Genomic DNA, 24,411 nt, shown 5'->3' on the forward strand with positions numbered 1-24,411 from the left:
GCTGCTACTTTTCGTTAAAGGCGCAGAATACTGTCAACTAGCTGATGTATGTAAATATATATAGACATATATGTATAAGAATCGGTTTGAAGTAAATTTATGCAAGTGTGGATACTGCCATAATACATGAATCCTTTTCAAAAAGCTATATGTAAACTTACTTACCGATTTTATGACTACCAATCAATTTTTCACCGAATACATTCAATATCAATTTTGACTCGGACGGCTTTATTTAACTACGCGCGCAAACCGAATTGATGCAAACAATTTTTCTAGTTTTTTTATTTATGTTCGCGTGAAGTTCGTACTCCATATGTCAATTAGTGTTTGTACTCTGTACAAAAGTAGACCGATAGGAACATCAAACGACGCCATATTTTTTCCCGCTAATTTAACATTTCTCTTCAGAAAGATTTACCATTTCATCATGGAAAGATATATATGTATGTACGATGCAACAACGAGTCGAAATTATTAAAATCTGCTAACGAAATTCTGAGACAGTGGCCTCAACTTTAAGAGTGCTGCGTCCAATTTATGGTCGTCATAATCGTCCTGCCAGATCAACACTACAGCGTCTAGTGGACAAATTTGAATCCACAGGCACGGTACAAAATGTTCCCGTGCCAATGAGGCAAAGAAGTGCCCGTAGTTTCGAGAATATTGTTGCCGCTAGCGTATTAAGCGAGGAAGGCCCAAATCAGTCTCCACACATCGTTCTCAAGCTTTGGGCATCTTTGTGACGTCGTTGTATCGAATTTTGCGAAAAGATCTTGGTTTACACCCTTACAAAATTAAATTAACTCAAGAACTGAAGCCACTTGACCAGAATCGTCGTATGTTCGTCGTATGTTCGTGAATTAGGCCGAGTAACAACTTGAAAATGATCCGGATTTTCATCGAAAACTCATCTTCTGCTATGAGCCTTATTTCTGGCCGAATGGCCTCGTCAATAAGCAAAATATGCATTAATGGTCATGGTCATGGTCATGCGCTCTTATTGAAAAACCCGTTAGATACTTAACTTTTGAACCTATCAAGCTTTCTTTTATCACTTTTCTTGGTTGTAATACTTCTCCAAAAGAAAAAAGAAAAAAGAAATTATGAAAACACATTTGATTTCATAATCTTCGGTAATTTATTAGCTTTCAGCAACTTTTTAACCACATTTCCTGAATTTACACAATTATTAATTAATTTATTTGATTCTGCTGGATCACAGTTATATATATATACATATATACATTGTCATCTGCACATATTTATGAATACACTTAATATTATTTATAAATCAAGTTTATCGGTTTAAACCAACCAAATACAATTTACTTTCAATTATTGCCATAATTTTATGGTTAGCACGTCTCTTTAGCTACGTAACTGTAAATCATAAATAAGCATGAGTTAATTTCTATAATTAAATAATCACATATTATAAACATGAAACGAATTTTTAAGCGCGTTTATGAACCATAAATAGTTTAATTTACTTGTGGTAAAATTTATACAAAACTTTCAGTAATAATTAAAACTAAAATGTAATTTATGAAATGAAAAAAAACAGACATATTTTAGATTGGATAATTTATGAGTTAGCGCTTAATCTAATATTTCTGTTTGGTTTTAGTATTAAGAGGATTCTATGATTTTTGCCGCCTTTATTATTATTCTGATATTTGAAGCAAGCAAAATTCAAAACTCTGGTCCACCGAATAGTAATCATTCCAAATGTCACCACTACATTATATAAGTAAATTGACAACTATTGTAATTATAATAATAACAGTGAATGAAGTGACATAAAATAACGGTAATCAAATTAAAATAGCAATGGCAGCAAGAGTAACAGTTCAAGATAATGCTGGAATAATTGTAATTACTATTATCAATAAAGATACGTTTTATGTAAATAAGTGATTTGTTTTATTTACAAGTGATGACCTTTGCAAACATATATATATATATATATATATTTAGTATTTACCGGCATATAGTATGTGTTTACAAAATAACTAACAGCCATGAGCAGATGACATAAGCAAGAAAACACGTTGACTTCAGCTGTATTGAAGCTATCATACCCTTAAAGGGTTTCATGGGATTCCTCAGATAAAAACAGTATTTTTTCAAATTTTTTTTCTCATATAAAAATTAAATATTTTGTTAGAATTTTTTATTGTTACAAATATACATTATTAACAAAGAAATTTTGAAATTTTTGGAAAAAAATATTTTAAACTCGACCATTGCGACTTCATTTCCGGTGACTACTCGGAAAAAAGATGCGCCCGCGTCTTACAGGATCATCTAAAGTAAAAAAAAAATCATTTCACAGTTAAAACCTGAACTTAGAACTTGGACGAAGGAGAAAAAATAACTGAAAATTAGATTTTTGGCATACATTTTTACAAAAAATTAAAATTCAGTTTTTCCAAATAGTTGTAATAGAAAAAATCCTTCGTCCAAGTCTTTAAGAATTGTGTCTAAAAGACCTGTATAAAATTTCATAAAGATCGGTTAGTAGTTCTCGAGAAATCTTGCCAACCGACTACAAAAACACTGTTTCGAAAAAAAACGTTTAAAGACGGCGCACTTATCATAGCTAGCCTCGTGGCCACAAGTTCTCAAGGCTGTATCCCCGAAACTATTACTCGGATCAACTTGAAAATTTAGGAAAATATTCTAGAGATGTTATCGAATTTAATAAGACAATAAAAAAATCGATTTTTTGAAACTCGTAAACCTATGTAACCCCTTAACAGTTGAATTTTTTAAAGCTTAAAGAAGTAAAACAGATCTTGATTTTGATCTGTCAGTTTATATGACAGCTGTATGCTACAGTGGCCCGATATCGGCTGTTCTGACAAATGAACAGTTTCTTGGTGAGAAATTTCTGTCCGATATTTCAAAAACTGAGGGACTAGTTTGCATACAAAGGAACTCCAAAGTTTCCATGTAGGTGTTACGTAGTTCGTGGCAAACTTAATATACCCCGATCAGAGTATAAATTATGAAGAACAAAAATTGATTCATAAACTAGAATCTGCCAATAAGTCCTATTTTAAAATGCAGATATGAATGGTAGCGAGATTTTTTTGACTAACTGAGAAAAAACATTATTTATCTGTATTTGAGCCCCCGGAAATTTAGAAAACTTTTTGCAGTTTCGTTAGCATGGATACAATGTGGACTCATCAGATTATTTCACAGGTGAAGGTGCAGTCGACTTTTCTGTATCAAAAAATTATAGCAGGATAGTTTGGCATAAAGCAACACTATTTTGTTTCCTATGCAGTGATTTCTTTAATAAAGTTTTATTTGTAGCTAATAGTTTTTATTATCAATTTCGGTGGCTCGATAAAGATTATTTAGGGTCCTGATAAAAATAATCACTGACGCTTTCAGAAAAAAGTTTAATAATAGCATTGATTATTTACTCCGATCATTAGTGTTATTTATTATTATATTATTTAATTGGAGTAATTTTGACTATATAATATTTTCCCTTTTTTTCTTCTATCTCTCTCTCTCTCTCTCTCTGTTTCTCTTTCTTTCTCTCTCTCGCGAAATGTCATTTCGGCATGCATATTGACTTCGACTGTTAACTGTCATCTGTTAACACATAAGAACGTACTATACATCATATCATTCATTGAGCAGCAGTAACGGTGAATCCTATCAAATCGTTAACTAATCTTAAAAGCCCTCGTTAAACGTTCGTTTTGGTTAGTTATGTTTGGGCAATGTAATATTGGAGCACATACATACATGTATAAGTCTGAGCTCTGATGCTTTCAACTTTCATTGAATTTTAGACCCCTCCCGTTTAAACCATTTTTCATGGCGTAAATTAAATTTGACAGTAGAAACTTAGACTCACCGCAGGCATAAGTCTAGACATCATCACCATTATTATATTAATTAGTATTATATTCTAACGCTTCAACTCAATTTCAAGCATGCAATTGCCCTATAGTTCTATCGATTCGGCATGCCTAATTGCTAACTCTACTTCATATTCATTCATGAAATCGCATGCGATACAATAATTTATTCCCTGAATTGCACTGTCCAGTCAATTTAATCACTTGATTGCTCAATTGTCATAATTCCTTTATTTGATATCACTGTCAAACAGTGATTTTAACCAAATAAATATGAAATAATTTGCAATGTGGGTATGACAATGTCTGGTGTGTGTATACAAACTTATTTAGCACGATTAACTACAATTTTTTTATAGCTAAAGCACTTATAAAACGGTCGGATGCTGTCATTCGATGAATGCTAATAGGCAAAACCCAAACGTCACTGTTGTTGTTATTTGTTTTTTATTTGCGTGAGAAGCAGTGAAGACGATTTATGTCTCTCGCAATTGTTACGATATTTGCAGGTGGTTATTAGAGACATACATACATATGTACATACATGAGATAAGTATACGCCGTCATGTCCTTATTATTAAATCAAACGAATATGTCGTGTGTTGCAATGAATCGAATTTGACGTACGCATGTGATTATCCGAGATGTGACAGTTTATGCATATTTGCAGAGTGTGACCGCAAACGCGACGCAAGAAAGCCTTGCAAACTAACGGGTGATTTTTTTGAGGTTAGGATTTTCATGCATTAGTATTTGACAGATCACATGGGATTTCAGACATGGTGTCAAAGAGAAAGATGCTCAGTATGCTTTGACATTTCATCATGAATAGACTTACTAACGAGCAACGCTTGCAAATCATTGAATTTTATTACCAAAATCAGTGTTCGGTTCGAAATGTGTTTCGCGCGCGTGTTTTGTTCAGCGATGAGGCTCATTTCTGGTTGAATGGCTACGTAAATAAGCAAAATTGCCGCATTTGGGGTGAAGAGCAACCAGAAGCCGTTCAAGAACTGCCCATGCATCCCGAAAAATGCACTGTTTGGTGTGGTTTGTACGCTGGTGGAATCATTGGACCGTATTTTTTCAAAGATGCTGTTGGACGCAACGTTACGGTGAATGGCGATCGCTATCGTTCGATGCTAACAAACTTTTTGTTGCCAAAAATGGAAGAACTGAACTTGGTTGACATGTGGTTTCAACAAGATGGCGCTACATGCCACACAGCTCGCGATTCTATGGCCATTTTGAGGGAAAACTTCGGACAACAATTCATCTCAAGAAATGGACCCGTAAGTTGGCCACCAAGATCATGCGATTTAACGCCTTTAGACTATTTTTTGTGGGGCTACGTCAAGTCTAAAGTCTACAGAAATAAGCCAGCAACTATTCCAGCTTTGGAAGACAACATTTCCGAAGAAATTCGGGCTATTCCGGCCGAAATGCTCGAAAAAGTTGCCCAAAATTGGACTTTCCGAATGGACCACCTAAGACGCAGCCGCGGTCAACATTTAAATGAAATTATCTTCAAAAAGTAAATGTCATGAACCAATCTAACGTTTCAAATAAAGAACCGATGAGATTTTGCAAATTTTATGCGTTTTTTTTTTAAAAAAAGTTATCAAGCTCTTAAAAAATCACCCTTTACATACATACAAGTATATAAAACCCGTATGAGCTCAACAAATATACAAGTATTTATACCGTCAATGGGAAAAAGCGTCGGAAGCTATAAAATATATGTGTATAACGGGATTTTAAATAGTGTCGCTACAAAATTACGGTTTGCCATTTAATCACGTACAGATATATATTGTATAATCCAACAACGAATCGAAATTACTAAAATTTACTACCGAAATTCGGAGTCAGTGGCCTCAACTTAAAGAGCGCTACGTCCAATTTATGGTCGTCATAATCTTCCTGTCAGATCAACACTTCAGCGTCTAGGGGAAAAATTTTAATCCACAGGCACAGTACAAATTGTTTCCGTGCCACTGAGATAAGGAAGTGCTTGTAGTGTCGAGAATACTGCTGCCGCTAGCGCTTCAATTGAGGAAGACCCAAATCAGTCTATCACACGTCGTTCTCAACCGTTGGGCATCTCTGTGACGTCGTTGTGGCGAATTTTACGTCGAAAATTGGGTTGAGCGTCTACACTAATTCCTCACATTTTGAGATATCGATCCTAAATTTTGCATACATGCTTTTCTCTTCAAGAAGCCAATTCCGACAAATGAATTGTCAGTATCGGATCATTATAGCGTATAGCTGCCATACAAACTTATCATTCCAAGGTACGTTCAAGAAATTCTGCACAGATTTTTATCCAAGGCAACACCATATTCTCCAAACATCAGATCTGACCTATAGCATACGGTTGTCATACAAAATAATGGATCAAAATCAAGTTCTTGTTTAGGAACTTTTTTATTTTGCGAAGGGTATTATAGCTTCGGTGCAAGCGAAGTTAACGTTTTTTATGTTTCCTTTTCTTATTTACTTGGTGATTAACATTTGTGAATTTGTCAAGCACGCTTCTTAAATTGCTTGAAAAATATACATGTTGTATGTTGTTTATATTTAGCTACAAATTAAGGACCTTATGATTTTCTGGTAATGAGAATTTATAATGGAAAAATTATTTGCCGACAATATATTATGGTTTAATTCACATACATACATATGTACATATATCTTTTCGGAATATTTTTATTTTGCAAATATGTATGTTTGTGCTTGTGATTAAATTATTAAAGAAATCTCATGGCATACCATAAGTATGTATGTTCTAGAGAAGTTACTAGAGACATTCAATTGATATTTTTGTGATATTAACTTTATTTGTGGCCCATATAATGATTGTTTCGAAAGTCATCTGTTAAATCTATAAATAATTGATTTCAGGTATAATCATTGCATTATTGGAGAACATTCTTGGAATCCTTGCCATACCATATCACCGAAGAGCTAGAAGAAAATATAACCAGTTCGTTATAGCGAACTGTTCGTTTTACATCCTATCACTTCCTTAGGGTTCAAACAGTGGCCGATGTAAAGCCATTTTATCCGTCCTACCATATTATTTCTAATAACTCTTTAGAGCGGTTTACAAATTAAAACTCGCCTAACACCATTTAAGTTGATTAAAATCTTCTGTAAATATTTGCTTTGACTGTAAATTGTAATTAATACGTAATTATTGATACAAGTTGTTTGCATTTTAGCTTACGAGCTTCTCGAAAGTCGCTTCTTAATTGGTGGCAAAATAAATATTTACATACATACATATGGTATTCGTAGAACTCATATCAGACATATCGCAATGATCAGTTGGAGTTTTATGTATTCTCGTTCAATTATCTGTTTTTCCTTTTTTATCTAGTATTGCAAACAATTTAACACACATTAATTGCAAACCATTTTTAATGCACTTTTATCTTAACAACTTAAATCAACAATTAATAATCCGTATGGCTTAGATAGCAAAGAGTTTTTAAATCAATTAATAATATATATATATATATGTGTGCTATTTCTTCAACTTTAAGGTTATATATTTATACAATACTCTTTTGTCTTTAGCAGTTCTGTAAGTCGCTGAATATTATATTGTGTGAACGAAACTTTTGAAGGATTTTGCTTTCGCTTAGGAAGGAAGATGAGAAGTTTAAGGACTACTTCGCAGCAGTCTTTTTGAAAGCTTTCCTAGCCTACTATCTCAATTGTGCCTGAAGATGAAGATGAAAGGTGAAATTCATTGGTACCCTTAGAAGACCCAAACTGATCCGAGATAATGTTTTCTGAAGTTGAAGTAACAGTATATAGCACATATTTCTCTCGAATGCCACAGAAGTCTAATAATTTATATTCTTTAACTGTTGAGCTCATCCAGGAGGACTACAACATCTATTGTGGGAGTATTAAAGAAGGCTATAAATTGGAGGATAAAGTTTTTAGCTGTTTCGAACTCATCTTCCGCATTGCCACTATGACAAATTGCGTCTTCCAAAATCTATCGCCTCATCACATGAGGGCCAAAGGAATAGTTTCCAGTTTTGATGCCCATAATTGCAGTAATGTTAGTCTTGCTAAAAAATATTAGTTCAATGAACCTTTTATGTTCCATTCTGAAACAGAAGGTTTTCGCAGCCCCACAATGCTTGCTGAGCTCACGCGAAGTCCATAGATCCAGCGCCAGTTTGCTCGAAGATAGAGGAATGCCTTTTCGTTCCCATCCGGATGGAATTTTGGTATGAGTGCCTTCTGCAAGATCATTGGCTTTACAATTTCCGACGATTCTGCTGTGAACAGGCACCTAGCCAACTTTAAAATGGAAAAAGCTTGATGCTACCGCTGGTGAGGTCATGCACTTCTTGACAAGGTTTGAGCTCACTGTCAGCGAGATCAAAGTCGTATAGCAGCTTTGCTAACGGAGTGAATGCATACCTCCCTAAAAACCGCTAATTAATAGAATATTTTTTATACATTTGTATTATTTTTCTGTATATAATAATGTATTCTGGGCTGTGTGAATCGATGCTATCAGTCTGAAAGATAATAAATTTTGATGAATGATAAATCGTTCTGACATATCCGAATATATTACGAATGTACTCTTGGAAAAACAACTACTATATACCAGCTGATCGCATACAATATAATTTGTTTTTAGCGTCGAAAATTGAGATAAACGTGATACACACAAGTAGCAGTTTTGTATTCGAAATTGATATGCGGAAACCTATGAGTGTAGCCGATATAAACGACTTTCTGTTCGCCACATCAGTATGCACTCGTCAAACATAAAAACAAATAAGTATGATCTGACAGTTGAGTTTGAGGTTTGTCAAATTGCAACGCTGAGGTTTCAAAATTACGATATACGGTTCCACATTTACCCCATGCGGATATGGAAATTATATGCCTGTAAGTAGTTTTTTGACGGATCTGCCTAAATAGGTCGCTAAAATTCTATTTTATAAATAAAAAATCTAAACTCAAAAATGCAATCAAATAATAGTGACATTGTTAAACTCAGAAACTTAATTGAAAATTTCTACGTAAATTACTTGTACGCAATTGGCGATTTAGTAAGAATTTTAACTGTTACAAATTGCAGCAGTTTCCATGAAAATTCCAGTGAAATTCACACAACAACGATTTAAACACTTTTGGAAATCCCAAAAACACCACAAAACTTGTGCTGTCTTATGCGGTTGAGAATTGCAATGAATCTTTACTCTATGCCCTTCACGACACGAAACACACGTACGCGTCGACAGTCTCTAAATGGTATTGAACACTGGTGCAAAAAAGTTTTAGTGGTAGTAATTTGTGTGAAATAACTTGTTGCATAAAAAATCCAAAATAAATGAGACAACAAAAATATGTGTTACGTCAAGTGGAGAACATGTCAGTAGGCTTTTGCACGAAATTCGCAGAAATTCGCATATTTAAGCGCTGCTTAGCTAGCGTACATATGTAGGTGTGTATGTATGCTTTAACGGGCTTAAAATGTAAACAAGCTAAGTATGCATGCATGTGTGTAACAGCAAGTGCAAATATTTAATTGAAATGCAAAGAGACACGCGTCGCTCACGGCTGCAATCACGGCGCTCACATGACCGACCCTACCCACTGAACGATTAACCGAACGCCACAGCTCACCTGATTGACTGCGCTAACGTGTTTGACGTGCCGCATGTCATTCAAAAAAAGAAAAAAAACAGTAAGGTGGGGCTATAGTAGGCTGAGGTGAGGGCCGATTGGCAGACGTTGACTGAGATAAAAACATACATACATAAACCATGTATCCTTTAAAAAAGAGGATGGTATGCAGATATTCAGTCTATCTTAAAAGTATACATAGCATATGCCGGGTTTTCCAATAGAGATGATATGATTTCTAAGTGTCGTTTAGGCGATTTTTATTTCTAATAGTCATCGAATTTCTGAAAATTTCGGGAGTATATTTTCTTTATATAATGTTCAAGTGCCAATAGGGTAAAGTAATCTGCTCGAATTAATGAAAATATTGCTGCCGTTCAAGCAAGTGTTGCTGAAGACCGCGATTGGCGATTCCAAGCCGTTCACAAGAATTGGGACTGTCCCAACCCACAACCTGGCGGATTTTGAGAAAGGATTTGGGCTTGCATCCATCGTAAACGTCGTCAATTTTCAAAAAGGTCATTGACCTCATAAGATGTAAACAAGAGGATCATTACCCGATGATATGTGAACAATCCGTTCAGTGGCACCAAATGTAAAGAAAGGTTGTAGTCTCGGCTAAATGTAAACAAAGGTTGTGAACTTAAAGTGTAAACTTAAAAGACAAAAAACAAATGAACAGACTTGACTTGGTCTAAAATTTTATAAAAATGTGATTATGTATAAATCGATAATAATATCGGTTCACTCAGGGAGATATTTATAAAAATGTGCTTAGACGAGCAAAACCGTATATACATTAAACAAAGTGTGACGCTGGGTGTAAATATATAATGCCAAAAGACAAACATAGATTGCAGAGGTATGGGAATCACTGAAGTTGCCACAGGTTGACGATTCGATACACCGAAGTTTGAAAAATTCACCGTCTTTTTATATCATATATTTATTAGTAATGAATCCGTGATTCATTCGATATCTGAGATACTCGTATGTAAGCATAAATATATGTATATAGTAATATATATGAAATCTTCTATCAGTTGCTCGTCATGAACTCTAGCTTTAGAGTACTCGATCACTGCATTGTCTTTCCAGCAAATGTGGCTGCTACTCGTATCAAGGCAACAGCAAAGTATCCTTCAGAGAGGTGTGAATATGCCCCATAGCATAGCGACTACATCGGCTTTGATCTCATTGACTGTGTGCTCAAAACTAGTCAAGGTGTGCATGACCTTATTAGGAATAACATCAAGCTTCTTCCGTATTAGTCTTGTTTGGGTGCCCAGTCACAGCGGAATGGCCGGAAACGACAAAGCCAATGAGCCAAAACTAGGCAGGGTTCTCTTACACAAATACTATCCTATTGGAGGCGCGTTGGAACTTCGTTGTCCTCTGGTATTCCAACGCGGGACCGCTCCGAGAGCGCCTCAAGCGCTGCTTAACAACCATTACTTGTGTGACTGCGAGATTATTTTGGGTCAGAGTGAACAGTAGAAAGTCCTTTAAGCTACTTGCCCTTAGCAAAGACAATCTCGCCCTAATTGTTGTCGTTCTAACAGGATATTGATCAATAAATTCACACACTTGCGGCTAAATCTTTTATCAGACGCTCAGTATGGAGGAAGGCGAGTTGAAAAATCTTGCCGCTTTCTTCTTTATTATTCGGCTTTTGCAAGACTGAGACTAAAATATGTCGGTGGACACACCTTCGGACCTAGCAAAGTGGCTGGGTTTGATATTAACCACTTAAAAAAATAATAAATAATTGAAGTAACTTCAAAACCCTTCGTCGATCTTTGCGAATCTGATTATCCTTTTTAAAGATTTTTTTTGGTATACAATAGAGCAACGAGCTCAGCTGTCCAAATGAGATCCATCGACTACCTAACCTAATATAAGTAAATATGTAGAAGTTATTGATGTGAACCTGATGACCCGTCGACAAATTTTTCTACGAATTACTTACTGAAGAAAGGAAACCTACCATCCTTACCACATTTCCTATTGCAAATGGCTGATCTTAAATAAATTAAGGCTCTAGCCATTACCAAGTCCTTGTTAACTTATTTCAATGGGGGATTTTAAGATCAAAAAGCACTTAATAGGACAGTTTTTCTTGGCGTTACCAACTTTGACTGGTTATAAAATCCATTTTATCGTGGTTATTGGATCATAAGAAAATAGGTGTTAAACTTGTGAAGATAAGGAACTTTCTCTTTGCGTAGTAATTGCTTCATATAAAACAAAAAAACTCAGCACTGAATCGTAGCAACGTCAAGCAGAACGTTGTCATGCAGCGGAAACGTGCCTCTCCTGAGGTCATAAGAAACCCAAGTTCCTTGTTTCTGAAACATTCCCAATCATTCATCAATAGCTTGAGGGGTGATACCTAACGCTAAAGCTCTTCTTGAATTCGACGCGGATACTCATCGAGCAATGTCTCCAATTGACTATCTTCGAAGCCAGGAAAGCCAAAATCCTTCACGCGGACGGTCGTTAATATCGGAATCGCCGTCTTTGAAGCGACGTAACAATCAAAGTACATTCTGTATATATAACAGTAAAGTATATGTTATAGTTTCATAGTTTTAGTCTGACTATAACCACAGTGAGTACCGCTAAAGCCAAATTGCAGAGAGACTAAGATGAATGGAATATCTCAGACTATTAATATGACTAAGTTGAGATGATTTTGTGTTATCAATTCTGGTCTCTTATTTAGCGTGGTTAGACTGTAAACTTCATTTAACGACAGACATATCAGCCAACAGTAAAGTCCTAAAAAGTTGCTAATCGGTTTACAATATCCCTGCTGAGGGTATCTAAAGGAACCAATTCCACCAGAACTACGTTTTTTATTGACATCAGAATACGTAGCTCAGTCTGAAAGTGTCGTAAATCTAATTGATCGGAAAATTAGAAATTAATAACAGTAAAAAATAGCGCTTACTTGTTGATTGAGTTGCCCAGAAGAGCCCGATAAGTTCTATTCAGTGCCTACTTATAGATTCTTGAACCATAAATGCTGGCTATAAGGTAACACAACTCGAAAACGATTTCTGTAGATACTCAAAAAGTTTTGATTTGGTTCGGAATCTCAAATATAAAGTCTTCAAATTGTATAACAAGGATGTATTATAAATAATTTGAGGTTATGGTTATCGCTGGTAAAGTTGACGACAATCAGTTAATAAGCGCCTCGACAGAGTTTTATTTGTAGAATTTTTTTAAAACTTAAAACTTTGCCCATATGAATGATGCTACTATGTAAGGCACCATAATTCAGATCATTCAGCTGGATCGCTGGCACAGAGCCACTAATATTTCGATAATTCGAAAAATTGTTTGAAATCGAGGACATGTTTGAACATAAGGATATATTTACGCTCACAAAAAACATTTCGAAATCGCTTGCAAGAGTAATTCAGATGATTATCGAACATTTTTGCTCACCCTAGTAGTACACGAATGTGCAAAAACATTTTTTAATCTACTTCTCTACGTCATCATAAAGAGTATAAAAGAGTAAACAAAATCATTAATGGAAAAATTATAGAAAGTTAATTATTAGCGAGAAGGCGTGACACATTTAGTGGGGCAATTCAAATGGTGATACTAAACTCATATACACAGATACATATGTATGTGTGAGTTTAGGCGAATGCCAGCGATATCTGGTGGCATAATCAAATCAGCGCTATGTAAATATCGGAATTTTTGTGCGGCATTTGGAATTTATTACCGTTACTTGGCACTTATGTTACTGCCGCTAAGCAAGATTCATTTTAAAACTGTACATGAACAACATGAGAATTTAACTTTTTGAAATACCACCCAGTAAAGTGCGGGGAAAATTACTTTTTCATAGTATTACCAAAACTTCGAGCTACATACTAACTTTAGTATGCCTATCGCACTGCCATTCAACGAAGTTTGCTTTGTCGAACTTAACCCTCTCCAAGTGAAAGAATGTACAATGGTAATCACATTGGCAGCTTTGATAAAAACTTGATAAATCATAACTACCGCAAATGCCTGCCGAAATGAGGTTAGATATGCATATTTTTAAATTATCTATTATCTAAGCCTAGTACTCTACAGATTACATGCGTGATAAGCGCACGTACTCGATCGTATAAAGATATCTTAATTTGCTTACCAACAAATATTATCTGTTAACGTCACTTTCAAAGCAACAAGCGTTCACTCGCCGCTAAACAGGTTAATGTTTTCCTACTTGGAATAAGCAGGTTCGTTTTTCTTTCAAAGAAAGTAGACACATCAGCAACGTTCAAATTTTTGCTTGTGACATCTTCCTAACCTACATATGTATGTACATATGTATATCCAGGTCCTTTCCACTTAAGTAAACACTTTTTCCATGAGTGTACCGTTAGATGACCTCGATGATACAAGTATCTTGTATAATCCAATCACCGTTCCCACGACAGTCGGGTTTACGTAATCAGAATGGACCCGAATTTTTAACCGATCAAAATCTGACAACTCGGTGACACTTCTCCAAATTATTTTCCATCACTAGAATTACAACAAAATCACATTGGTATCTTGCAAACACCACAACAAAGATCTGAAATTTAACGGCCAACAGCTCATATGCGCCTAAAAGTATGCACTAAATGTGGCTCTTTGTGATTCACATCTCTACACACACATACATACACACAGCGAGCCAACATGTTGCTATGTCCGATTGCATGCGTTAGGCAATTTTCCTCGCCAACGCAATTAAGCTATCCGGCCAACCCTTGTCATTGCGGCAGCACGAGTGAAGCTTCAGTCGTATAATTCATTTCAAATTACAAACGCATATCCGTTACAAAAACAAAATTCATACATACATACGTAAGTTACTTTGCCTCCTAAAGAGGTAAAAATTCTTCTTTATTCAGGAAATGAGTTATGCGCACAAATCTTCTGTTGTTTACATGGTTTCTCTCAATTGCTTCATTAAATCAAATGTGTTATGCAGCATTTTTGCGTATTTCTGCGTATAATTTTTACTGACACAATAATATTCAGCAATACTTTTGGTGGCAACTTATTTAATGTTGCCTCGTTTCTAAGAAAAAAAACGGTATTTTTCTAACACAGTGCTTAAGTAAATGGAATTTATGTTACGTTAAAAATTAACAATTTTAGGACGCCAGTTTTAGCAAATTAAGTATAGCCTTGAAAAAATAACGGTAAAAGCCGAGTTTCTAATACGATACCCGACAAAGCGTATAATTTAAACGAATTAAAATTAATTCAATAAAAATGAGTTAGTTGCGCATCATACTTCCTCCTCACGTTGTGTGATGTGCATGCTAATTTTACAGTTGGGTGTATACATTGTATGTAAGTTAAGTTTCAATATACATATATGTAAACATTAAGTTTGCTTCTTTCACAGAGTATAAAATAAAACTTAAATGTATTTTTTTATTATTGTAATGTGTGGTTTGGTTAGGTAATTTCCATGTTTCTGAATTGACTTATAGCATAAACAAATTACAAATTAAAGGTTAATGTAGTAGTAACTGTGTTAACGGTTACACGACCACTTGTAGTACCATTGCGGTGATTACGAAGATGAGCGATGAAAAATTGCGTATTTATTTCGAAAACTAATTTAGTAATTTTCTTTTCCCCTCCCCTTGAAACTGGGTTGCGTTGACTTGATTTAAAAAAAAAAGCAAACTTTTACATTTCATGAAACGTGAAGATGCCTCGGTACCAACTCCCAATCCACATTTGCATTGTTTGCTTTAGATGCGGCGTTGAAAATTGCCACCGCCACCGCTACCGCCACCAGACTTTGTATTGCCGGCTTTGGTTTTGCCATCGAAGAAAAGCTCTATGTAACGTGAACCCATTTGGTCGCGGTGGCGCTTCATCGCTAGTTGAGCATCCTCGTACGTCTCGAAGAAGACATCGGCGGTGCCACTGTGCAAGCCACTTTTATTAAAATTAACACGCACATTGGCTGGGCGTATTGGGTCGAAAAACTGCAAAAACAATTCAATTTAATATTTATGTTTAATTAAGTCAGTGGTGTCACACCCACCTTGAAGATGTCATTATCAAACGACTGATATGGCAATCCGCGCATATGGATGGTGAAGTACTCATTGTCATTGCGACCACCGCCGATTGGACCGAAATTGCCACCACCGCCGATCATAGCGTTGCCACCGTTAAATCCACCACCCATATTGCCATTACCGGAGCCACCGGAACCGCCACCACCGCCGTTACCACCGAAATTACCAAAGTTGCTGAAATTGCCAAAGTTACCGCCGCCGCCGCCACCGCCATTGTTCGATCCAACGCCCATGCCACCATTGCGGTTGTTGCCGACTGGGAAGTCATTACCGAAATTGCCGCCATTACTAAAATTTCGGTTATTGCCAAAATTACCAAAGTCACCGAAATCGTTGCCGAAATTGCCGCCGCTATTGTTGAAACGATTATTTCCACCAAAGCCGCTGTTGCCGTTGCCGAAGTTACCATTGTTTCCGTTGCCTGAGCCAAAATTACCGTTATTGCCAAAACCACCGAAACCGCCGCCATTATTGCTATTACCGAAACCACCCATACCACCGCCATTGCCACCTCCATTGCCATTCGGTCCAAAGTTATTGCCAAAGTTACCCGAGTTAGTGAAGTTGGGTAAATTATTAAAGCCAAGTGTGTTGTTGGCGCCAACACCGAATGGAGCGCCATTGTTACCCCAATCTGTGGGGCGCCAAAATAAAAAGTGAGCACTTAGTCAGTTTAAGGTCTTTCCAGTTTAAAGCACGCATACTTACCATTGCCGCCACGCATGTTGCGTCCGCCGCCGTAATCATTGCCTCGATTTCCGCCACGATCCTTCAAGTCATATGGACCACTGCGTCCATTGCCTTTGGCAGCGCGTTTCAGCTCAGCCAGTGAGCTACGGAAGATTTCAATATACCTGCGGGAAGGAGAAAAGTTAAGGAAACATTGAAAATTTAAACAGAAGTACAGTTATTTGTAGTGACACCCCGTTTCACTGTTACTACGTAGTTTTCTGTATTTTTCACTATTTTGCTCGACTGTTTTGCAATTGATGATGACGATAGATATTTTAAAGGATTTGAAGCACCTAAAATTTTTCTTAAATGTGCACGTTTTCAATTGACACTAAAATTGATAAATTATCAGCAGCAGCTGCATTTTAGAGACCATGTTAAATTTCCGAGGCGCGTTTGGTTTTTCGTTTTGTGCGTGTTTATGTGGATATGGACCCAACCAAGACCCCACCCACAACCGCAGCCCAAGCGATTTGAATTTTAAATAAGAGTTTAGTATTGCATCGAAACTATATATGTATATAAAGAATATCGTATTTAAAAATATTATTGTATTATTATTTTTTGTTATGATTTCGATTACTCCTTTCGTTTGTGTAATCGATAATCGAGGCGAAATGAGTGACGTTTATTGGAACCTTCCTCCTAGAGTTGAATTAACAAAAGAATAGACAATTGCAGTGCAAATAAATTTGTTAAGTACGAAAAGCATATTCTTTTGTTAAATGGATTGTGTGAAAATATAATTTTGTGGTAAAATAATTAGTAATGGTATTCAAAAGGTTACAAAAGCAGAGATCATGTCTTATAATCATTCAGATTAAATAGTAACTGAGAAAACATTAATTTTAATTTATATAAATATAAGGAAGTAAAAAGAAAAAATCTCAAAAATTAAGAAAAATAATTTGCATTAAAAATAGAAAATTAACTTGAAAATATTCACTTAAAACGTCATGTTATTTAAATTTTCGAAAGCATAAAGCATAAAAACACGACTTTTTCGTGTTGCACTTGAAAGTTTCTCACATCTTCTTATCAAACAATTTGCAGAGCAAAAATATCCTATAAAAAAGGCAAATGTATATTGTACATATTTATTGTATTATTTAATAGAGAAGTATGTTGTTTATTATTTGAGACAATGAAAATTAGAGTGACAACCCACCTGTGCCCAATCTTTTCCCGATTACGTCCCAAGGCTTGTTCAGTGTCATCCTGGCTTTCGAACTGAACAAAAGCTTCCCCAGTCGCACGACCCCTTTTGTCCATAACAAAAAGTATCCCCTCCCGATCCGGTTTGATTTCCAACCCTGCCCATGACGATAACAACCAAATATTAAGAATTCTTTCAATTCAATACATAAATTTGTTGTATTTTTTTTTCTATGAGAAACTTTATAAAAAATCATCATTATTGCGGCAAATGTTGTAACGCAGTTTTTTTTTTTGCTATTTGGAAAGGTGGTAGTGGTTCCAAGTTTGATTGTATATATATATATATTTGTGGTTTGAAATGGAGATAAGCGAATCTTGAAATCCGCTTCAGCCTAAACTAAAATAAGTGATCTAACTAGAATATGTTATTTGTTAATGCATTTTAACGAATTTACTTAGCTAATATTAAACAAAACTATGTTGTTGCAATTGAAAATTATAAATACATGTGGAGTTGCAAAATTGCTTGCACCTACATTTACGTACAAGGACTTATATTAATGTTGGAGATAATATTTTATACATCCCAAACAGCTGATTTAATGGTGGATACCATATTTATAACAAATAATAAGTATATTATGTATTTCCAAAAAAAAAAAAACAACTATGGAAGTATTCAAAATTAAACACCATAACGTAAAAATAACTAAAAAATTTTTACTCACCACTAAAGAATTCTTCGACTTGCTGCTCAGTGACCGCATATGGCAGACCGCGTAGTTTAACAACATATGACATGCCATGACTGCCAGTTTTACGCATGGCTTCTTTAGCTTCTTTAGGGTTCGCGGTGAATACTGAGAATTAAATAGTAGCATATAAAACCATATAAAAAAACGTATGCTTTTGTTTTATTAACTCACCTTCAATGTAACGATGTCCCATTAAGCCTTTGTTTAATTTTCGCGCTTCTTCAACATCATCTTGACTTTGTACCTCAACATATGCTTCGCCGGTATTTTTGCCATCCCAACGGCTGGTGATAAGATGTATACCCTGCGAAGCATTAACGACATTCACATTCTTTAGAAAATTTAAGATTTCTTTATGAGTTGCCGACCATGGTAGCCCTCTTAAACGTATGTATTTTGGACCGGAAGAGTTACTGTTATTACCACCACCGTTACCATCACCACCAATACTGGTCTGATCCTGACTTTGGTCATTGTCATCATCATTTTCATCTTGATCATCATATTCATCACCTTCTTGTTGATCGTTATCATATTCTTGGCTGTTGTCATCATCACCGTACTCTTGGGAGTAATCCTCGTTGTTAGTTTGTGCGTCAGTTGCCATTTTTTTAAGTGAATTTAACTAAAAAAAAAAACAAATATTTTTGATTATTCAATTTTAAATCCGAAATTTTGCTTTATATCAAGAGGTGTTAGTTTAAGATCTTTTGGTAAAAGAAATCGATATTATTCGCCGGTGGTTCCACCACCACATTCACGCAACACGACGCCAACATTTTAATATTGAAACTTGTCCAAATATTAAGAAATTCAAAGTTATTTTATTAAAAAAGGAAAATTTTATTCAAATATATAATATAATGTTTTTCTTTTTGCAAATTTTACGTATTTACCACAGCGGTTTTTTTTTTACAAATCCGCCATCTTGAAACGACAGCTTGTGGAAAAGAATTCGGCGGAAGAATTTGCAAAATTTCTCCAACGTGTTTTCTCGTATTATACGTAATATACGAAATTTAATTTACTTTAGCGAGTAATACAAACCTTTTAATTACTAGTTTTTGCAAAAATATACTGTTTTTGATGTATATTTCAATTTATTTTATGTTACAAAAAATTCAGCAGCAGCACACTAGAATTCACAAAAACTTTTCCGAAGCGAATGAAATGAATGAAGCGATGCTTAAAGGGATATCAAAAAAGTCTCCAACTATCAAAAACACATTTTCAATGCTACCATTTTTTGCAAAAAATAAAGTTGCCATTTGCTAGTAAATAAATAAATATATATAAAATTAATATTTTGACTAAATGCTTTACTAATTTGTGAATTGAATATGTAATGTGTTCAAAAAATATATTCTTATATCTTAAAATAATATATATACTTAGTTTAAAAATTTTGTACCCTTAAGGCACATTTTCAAAATATCGATGAAACATCAGCGGAAAGTCTACAAGTTTTTCTTGTGATCACTAAACAGCGCGATGACATTTCTACCTTCCTTTTCTGCTGTGATTCCTTTAACAATTTCGCACATTTTACAGTAAAGAAATATATATCAAATTAGTTTAATAAAATTTACATCGATTATGTCTGAAACTGAAATTAATGGCACCGAGGAGGAGGTACAAGACAAAAAGCAAAAGAAACAAACTCGTCATGACGGTGGTGCAGCCGATTTAGAGCGCGTTACAGATTATGCAGAGGAGAAGGAAATTTCGGCAGCGCACATATCTAGTGTGAGTGGACATTAATAATTTGCTAACAAAATTTGGAATTATATTAACAATTGATACTAATAGGCAGTAGAGCAAATCGGAAACAAACGCAGCAAAGAAGATGAACGTAAGGTGGCCAAAGAGATGGAGCTGCTGAAAGTCCATGTCAAAAAAGAGGACATTGAACTGATTGTAAGTCAACATGCAAGGCGCAGATGTTCGAATGTGTTATTATTCTTAAATATAATTTCCTTATAGATGAATGAAATGTTAATATCACGCACACAAGCAGAGAAAGTACTGCGTGAACAAAGCGGTGATGTAGTTGCGGCGTTAGAGGCAATAATCGCTAACTAATATCCTTCCGGCTGATAAAACACATGAAAACAATTGTCCGTACTATTAATATTTTGTAAAAACTAAATGAAAAAATAAATAAAATAAAATGTCATGCTAGGAATATATTTTTTCTAAGCACATTTTCACTTCAGTGTTGAATAATCCCACCTTTAAATGTCCATAACAAGAACATACACCATATAGGAAATAATAACAACATTTTTTATTTCCGTTTTTATTTTGAAATAAATTTTATTTGCCACTTTATACATAGTAGCGATTTTATACTATATATTTATTATATATGCATGGATGATTTAACACCTACATATGGATATGAAAACCAAAAATACCGCAATATTAGCTTAAAAATCGTGTAGTGTTTGTCATTACATATTTCTTATTAAATATTATTTCATCGGTATCTTCGTAGATTATTATAGTTAAATTTTTATGAGCTTACGTGCTTTGTATTTTTGGGTAAAATTTTTAAATAACGAAATTAAAATAATAACAAAGACAATCCACCGTTTAAGCAGTTAAAATAAACTACGTATTTAAATAATTTTGTAGGTTGTCACAAGAAGGCATATTAATATTTTGCGCTTTGCGGAAGAGATCGCGATCGCCAAATGAGCGAGCCTTAGCCAACATAGAATCACCTGAAAAAACCAAAAACGTAAACCAACTTTGGCATAATTCACAAATTTGGAATAAGATGCAATGACTTACGGTAATTGCGTTCACGACTACAAGAATACTTTAGGTGATCTATATAGTCTTCCTCCACCGACTCTTCCAAACGCCCAACAGATCCCTGATATTCAGAATGGAAGTTGTTCTTCACATAATAGGGGACTTTCAGACGGTTTGTTTCACGTTTCACAGCATATTTGCTACGAAAAACAAATTTATTTTTGAATTGTACATGCATAAATAAATATGCATTTATATTTTTGTCTTTCTTTTTTACTCACTGTGATGGCGACAAACTATAAATAGGGTCCGATATGAAAAATGAGGATACCATCGATAATGCGATCAATAACAGTATAGGCAAAAAGTTGATTAGAGCCGAAGAGTTTGATTGATTCTATTAGCAGTGCATAAAAAGATAAATAAAGTTTCATGTTCGCAATCAAAATTCACACTTACTTCGCCATCATCGCGATGCTGTTGTCTACGTCGCTGTTGACGCATGTAAACATTTTGTTGGGCGAAACCTCCACCGAAGAACATATTAAATAGATCTTCCGGGCTAACCTCAGCCTGGAAACCACGCGCATAAGCATATTCGTAATTGTCTCTGCGTACACCGTGACCACTTGAGTGTGTCTCATTAATACCATACAAATCATATTGTTTACGTTTTTCTGCGTCCGTGAGAATAGCTGCAGCATTTCCAACTGCTTTGAAAGCATCAGAAGCGCCCGGTGCCTTATTTTTATCAGGATGGAGTAGTAAAGCCAGCTTTTTATATGACTTTTTAATTTCGGAATCCGTTGCTTCTTTGGTAATACTTAGGATTTCATAATAATTCCGACAACTGAAATAATTTTACAATTATCAGTTTAAATTCACAACATACTTTATAAAAATCAATACTCACCCTTTAACTTTTCGCACGGCCTCTAATTGCTCCTTCGTATATTCAGGCTCCACATGACGTGAGTCAGAGTTCTTGCGTTTACGTGGACCATTACCATTAGACGCACCGTTACGATGTGGCGAGCCATTTACGTTTCCACTGGTACTACTTCTGTTTCCCCCAGTAGTTGCGCCAGCTTTTACTTTGGACAAGAGTTCTAAGACAATTAAAAACGTAAACGTTATTAACAATGAAAATTACAGATTTGTATTTTTTCACCTTTAGCACGTTCTGTAGGGAATAGTTTTTCCGCTTTCAGCAAAAATTTTTCTGCTTTTTCCATTTTACCCTCGGCAAAGGCTTGCACCGCTATGTCAATGCAGCGATGCGCTTCATCTTTATTGCCATCCATTATAGCTGTACACCTGTTCCTATCTGGTGATGTTTGATTAACTTGCAATTATAGTTTAAAAGTACTAAATTTTAAATCAGCACCCCCCCAAGTGACGAGTGATAACCGAAATGCAACGAAGTTCTGCCAGCAACCGAAGGGCTAGGATTGAAATCTTTAAAAAATCCTAAAGGCTTACTCGCAGTTTTATTTTCTATCTATGTACAGTAAAATGGTGTTAGCTAATCCGTCTTTATGTTGAACTTTTATCTTCATACCTGCAAAAACTTTTCCTTTTTCTAGATTCCCTTGACCGTGTCTATGAAAATTTTCTTTTACCTACACATCACTTTTAACATTTTCTTTTACTCAATTTCTTCACATCGAAGTACAGGGTTGATTTATTTCTTTGAAACATTACAAGAGTTTAAAAATCATTAACAAATTTATATGAAAAATGGTAAGTAAACCAGAAAATCCTTTAACAATAATAAATAAGGTACTTAGTTAACCAATAGTTTGTGAATTTATTAACCATATTAATTTTCATTGACAGTAATTATTTTTGTAATTAACATAATAAATATTAGTGACCTTAACTCGAAAATTTCGAATGTTAAAAAATCTAGCATCTTCGTATGATTTTATAAAAATTCTACTTTTGAGTTTTGTTTCGGTTAAGTGGAAAAAATTTGTTAATTTTTTTCCAATCAGATCGATAAATACTTCTTATCGATTTCTTTTAAATTCGTTGTCATTATTTGTTGGCGTGTTGGTTTTACATGTGTTACAAAATTTGGCAGCTCTGGGCGAACTTTCCTATCGACGTCGTCTCGTTTCGTTGCGTCCGCGAAAATAGCGACTTTCTGGTGAAATTTTGCGTATTTATGCGCGTAAAATACTCGCAAATCTAAAAAAACCAATAGAATTTCAATATTTTGACACAGTGCTAGTGTAATTAATATTATTTGAGACCATAAACGTGCTGTGAAAAAGTGCACTCGATGGGTAGCTCGTCTTCATAGTCATAGTTGCAAAGGCCGTCTGTGTATCCGTCGTCGCGTCGCTGTCGGTGTCGACGTCGCTGTTAGCTCTTAATTGCAATTGAATATCTCGTACGATTCTAACCATATCGTATGTATTTGACTTGGTGCTAATAGTTTTTTTTAGAGAGAAATATACTAAATGTTCTTGCATAAAAACGTGCCAACTTACAGTTAAACTGGACGGTTATTATTAAATGTCTACATTTTGCATAAGAATTATTTTGACGGTTCTGTTGTATAGCTTATGAAAATAAAAACAAACAAATTCAAGCACCAGCAGTCATCTCGCTTTAACACACGTAAGAGCGCCGGTAAAGTCAACTAAATCGTCGTCACAGCGAAAAAAGTGTTTGTGTTTGTATTGAGTGCGTTTGCAATAGCGAGGAAAATCATTGCAATAAATTGAACAATCTTTGTGATAAGGTAGGTAAAACTCATTTGTATATTTGTTCTTATGATCATATTTTCGATAGAAACGTTTGCTAAAAGTACATAATATATGCAAGCAGACCACATTTTATTTAACTAAACTTCTGAATGTTTGATGCATACTTCCTACCGATATGCCGGTGTAAGCTTATTCATACGGTTACTTAAATGGGCGTAATGTATAAAAAACAGCTCAAGTATTAAAATATAAGCTAAGGATTCCAATTAGCACACACAGATTCATATAAGCATTTACGATTGACAACTAATTCATATTTGTGTTGTGAATTAAAATTTACATGGAAACAGCTGTTTTTCTTTGTCGATTAACCAACTTATGTTTATCGATTTTTAAGGGGCATCCCATTCGTATTCAATAACATAAATAGACAATCGTCAGTGATGTTCATTCAAAATAAGTTTGTGCAAATATTTTTATAAAGTCAATTATTGTATATTTCATTGTACGAAAGTTATGATGGGTTTGGTGTATTTGGCATAAATCATTGTCCAATACAACGGTACAATCTCCAAAGAAATGCTTAAGGTTGTACCACTATAGTTGTTGTTGTTGTTAACGG

At 35.0% G+C, this 24,411-nt stretch overlaps 4 protein-coding genes across 8 annotated transcripts in view; 2 read left to right on the top strand and 2 right to left on the bottom strand.

The window, feature by feature from the left end:
* Window positions 1-14,427: 14,427 nt before the first annotated feature.
* Window positions 14,428-19,517, bottom strand: LOC105230929 (heterogeneous nuclear ribonucleoprotein H3). 2 transcript variants are annotated; one of them, XM_011211969.4, is made up of 7 exons: window positions 19,360-19,517; window positions 18,484-18,937; window positions 18,286-18,417; window positions 17,568-17,712; window positions 16,376-16,521; window positions 15,631-16,178; window positions 14,428-15,571 (listed from the first exon to the last, which is right to left on the bottom strand). In XM_011211969.4, the coding sequence occupies exons 2-7, from the start codon at window positions 18,917-18,919 to the stop codon at window positions 15,332-15,334; spliced, it is 1,647 nt and encodes a 548-aa protein (XP_011210271.2). In that variant the 5' UTR covers window positions 18,920-18,937; window positions 19,360-19,517; the 3' UTR covers window positions 14,428-15,331. The 2 variants fall into 2 exon arrangements, with proteins under 2 accessions (XP_011210271.2, XP_011210269.2); XM_011211967.4 differs by having other exon boundaries at window positions 15,631-16,301.
* Window positions 19,518-19,806: 289 nt separating this feature from the next.
* On the top strand, window positions 19,807-20,501 carry LOC105230930 (huntingtin-interacting protein K). The gene is made up of 3 exons (XM_011211971.4): window positions 19,807-20,058; window positions 20,122-20,229; window positions 20,296-20,501. The coding sequence occupies exons 1-3, from the start codon at window positions 19,909-19,911 to the stop codon at window positions 20,392-20,394; spliced, it is 357 nt and encodes a 118-aa protein (XP_011210273.1). The 5' UTR covers window positions 19,807-19,908; the 3' UTR covers window positions 20,395-20,501.
* Window positions 20,502-20,670: 169 nt separating this feature from the next.
* LOC105230931 (dnaJ homolog subfamily B member 12) lies at window positions 20,671-22,782 on the bottom strand. 3 transcript variants are annotated; one of them, XM_011211973.4, is made up of 7 exons: window positions 22,634-22,782; window positions 22,244-22,573; window positions 21,986-22,181; window positions 21,532-21,922; window positions 21,354-21,469; window positions 21,109-21,272; window positions 20,671-21,038 (listed from the first exon to the last, which is right to left on the bottom strand). In XM_011211973.4, exons 2-7 carry the CDS (start codon window positions 22,374-22,376, stop codon window positions 20,926-20,928), a joined length of 1,113 nt encoding a protein of 370 aa, XP_011210275.1. In that variant the 5' UTR covers window positions 22,377-22,573; window positions 22,634-22,782; the 3' UTR covers window positions 20,671-20,925.
* A 370-nt stretch (window positions 22,783-23,152) lies between these two features.
* The window catches only part of LOC105230932 (protein roadkill), a 173,701-nt gene continuing 172,442 nt past the window's right edge, over window positions 23,153-24,411 (top strand). For both annotated transcript variants that reach the window (XM_049449723.1, XM_019991980.3), the window contains exon 1: window positions 23,153-23,824. The gene's annotated coding sequence lies outside the window, so the exon portion shown is untranslated. The remainder of the gene's footprint in view (window positions 23,825-24,411) is intronic.

Source organism: Bactrocera dorsalis, chromosome 2 (assembly GCF_023373825.1).
Source record: "Bactrocera dorsalis isolate Fly_Bdor chromosome 2, ASM2337382v1, whole genome shotgun sequence".
Lineage (NCBI taxonomy): Eukaryota > Metazoa > Arthropoda > Insecta > Diptera > Tephritidae > Bactrocera > Bactrocera dorsalis.

What these genes read in the sequence shown, in the direction of transcription:
- LOC105230929 (XM_011211967.4), bottom strand. Translation starts at nt 18,919, where the DNA reads ATGGCAACTGACGCACAAACTAACAACGAGGATTACTCCCAAGAGTAC. An exon ending in CGGGAAAAGATTGGGCACAG is followed by an intron (nt 16,522 to 17,567) that starts GTGGGTTGTCAC and finishes TCCTTCCCGCAG; the next exon opens with GTATATTGAAATCTTCCGTA. An exon ending in TTGATAATGACATCTTCAAG is followed by an intron (nt 15,572 to 15,630) that starts GTGGGTGTGACA and finishes TTGTTTTTGCAG; the next exon opens with TTTTTCGACCCAATACGCCC.
- LOC105230930 (XM_011211971.4), top strand. Translation starts at nt 19,909, where the DNA reads ATGTCTGAAACTGAAATTAATGGCACCGAGGAGGAGGTACAAGACAAA. An exon ending in CGGCAGCGCACATATCTAGT is followed by an intron (nt 20,059 to 20,121) that starts GTGAGTGGACAT and finishes TGATACTAATAG; the next exon opens with GCAGTAGAGCAAATCGGAAA. An exon ending in AAGAGGACATTGAACTGATT is followed by an intron (nt 20,230 to 20,295) that starts GTAAGTCAACAT and finishes ATTTCCTTATAG; the next exon opens with ATGAATGAAATGTTAATATC.
- LOC105230931 (XM_011211973.4), bottom strand. Translation starts at nt 22,376, where the DNA reads ATGGATGGCAATAAAGATGAAGCGCATCGCTGCATTGACATAGCGGTG. An exon ending in CCCTACAGAACGTGCTAAAG is followed by an intron (nt 22,182 to 22,243) that starts GTGAAAAAATAC and finishes TAATTGTCTTAG; the next exon opens with AACTCTTGTCCAAAGTAAAA. An exon ending in AGCATCGCGATGATGGCGAA is followed by an intron (nt 21,470 to 21,531) that starts GTAAGTGTGAAT and finishes CACTGCTAATAG; the next exon opens with AATCAATCAAACTCTTCGGC.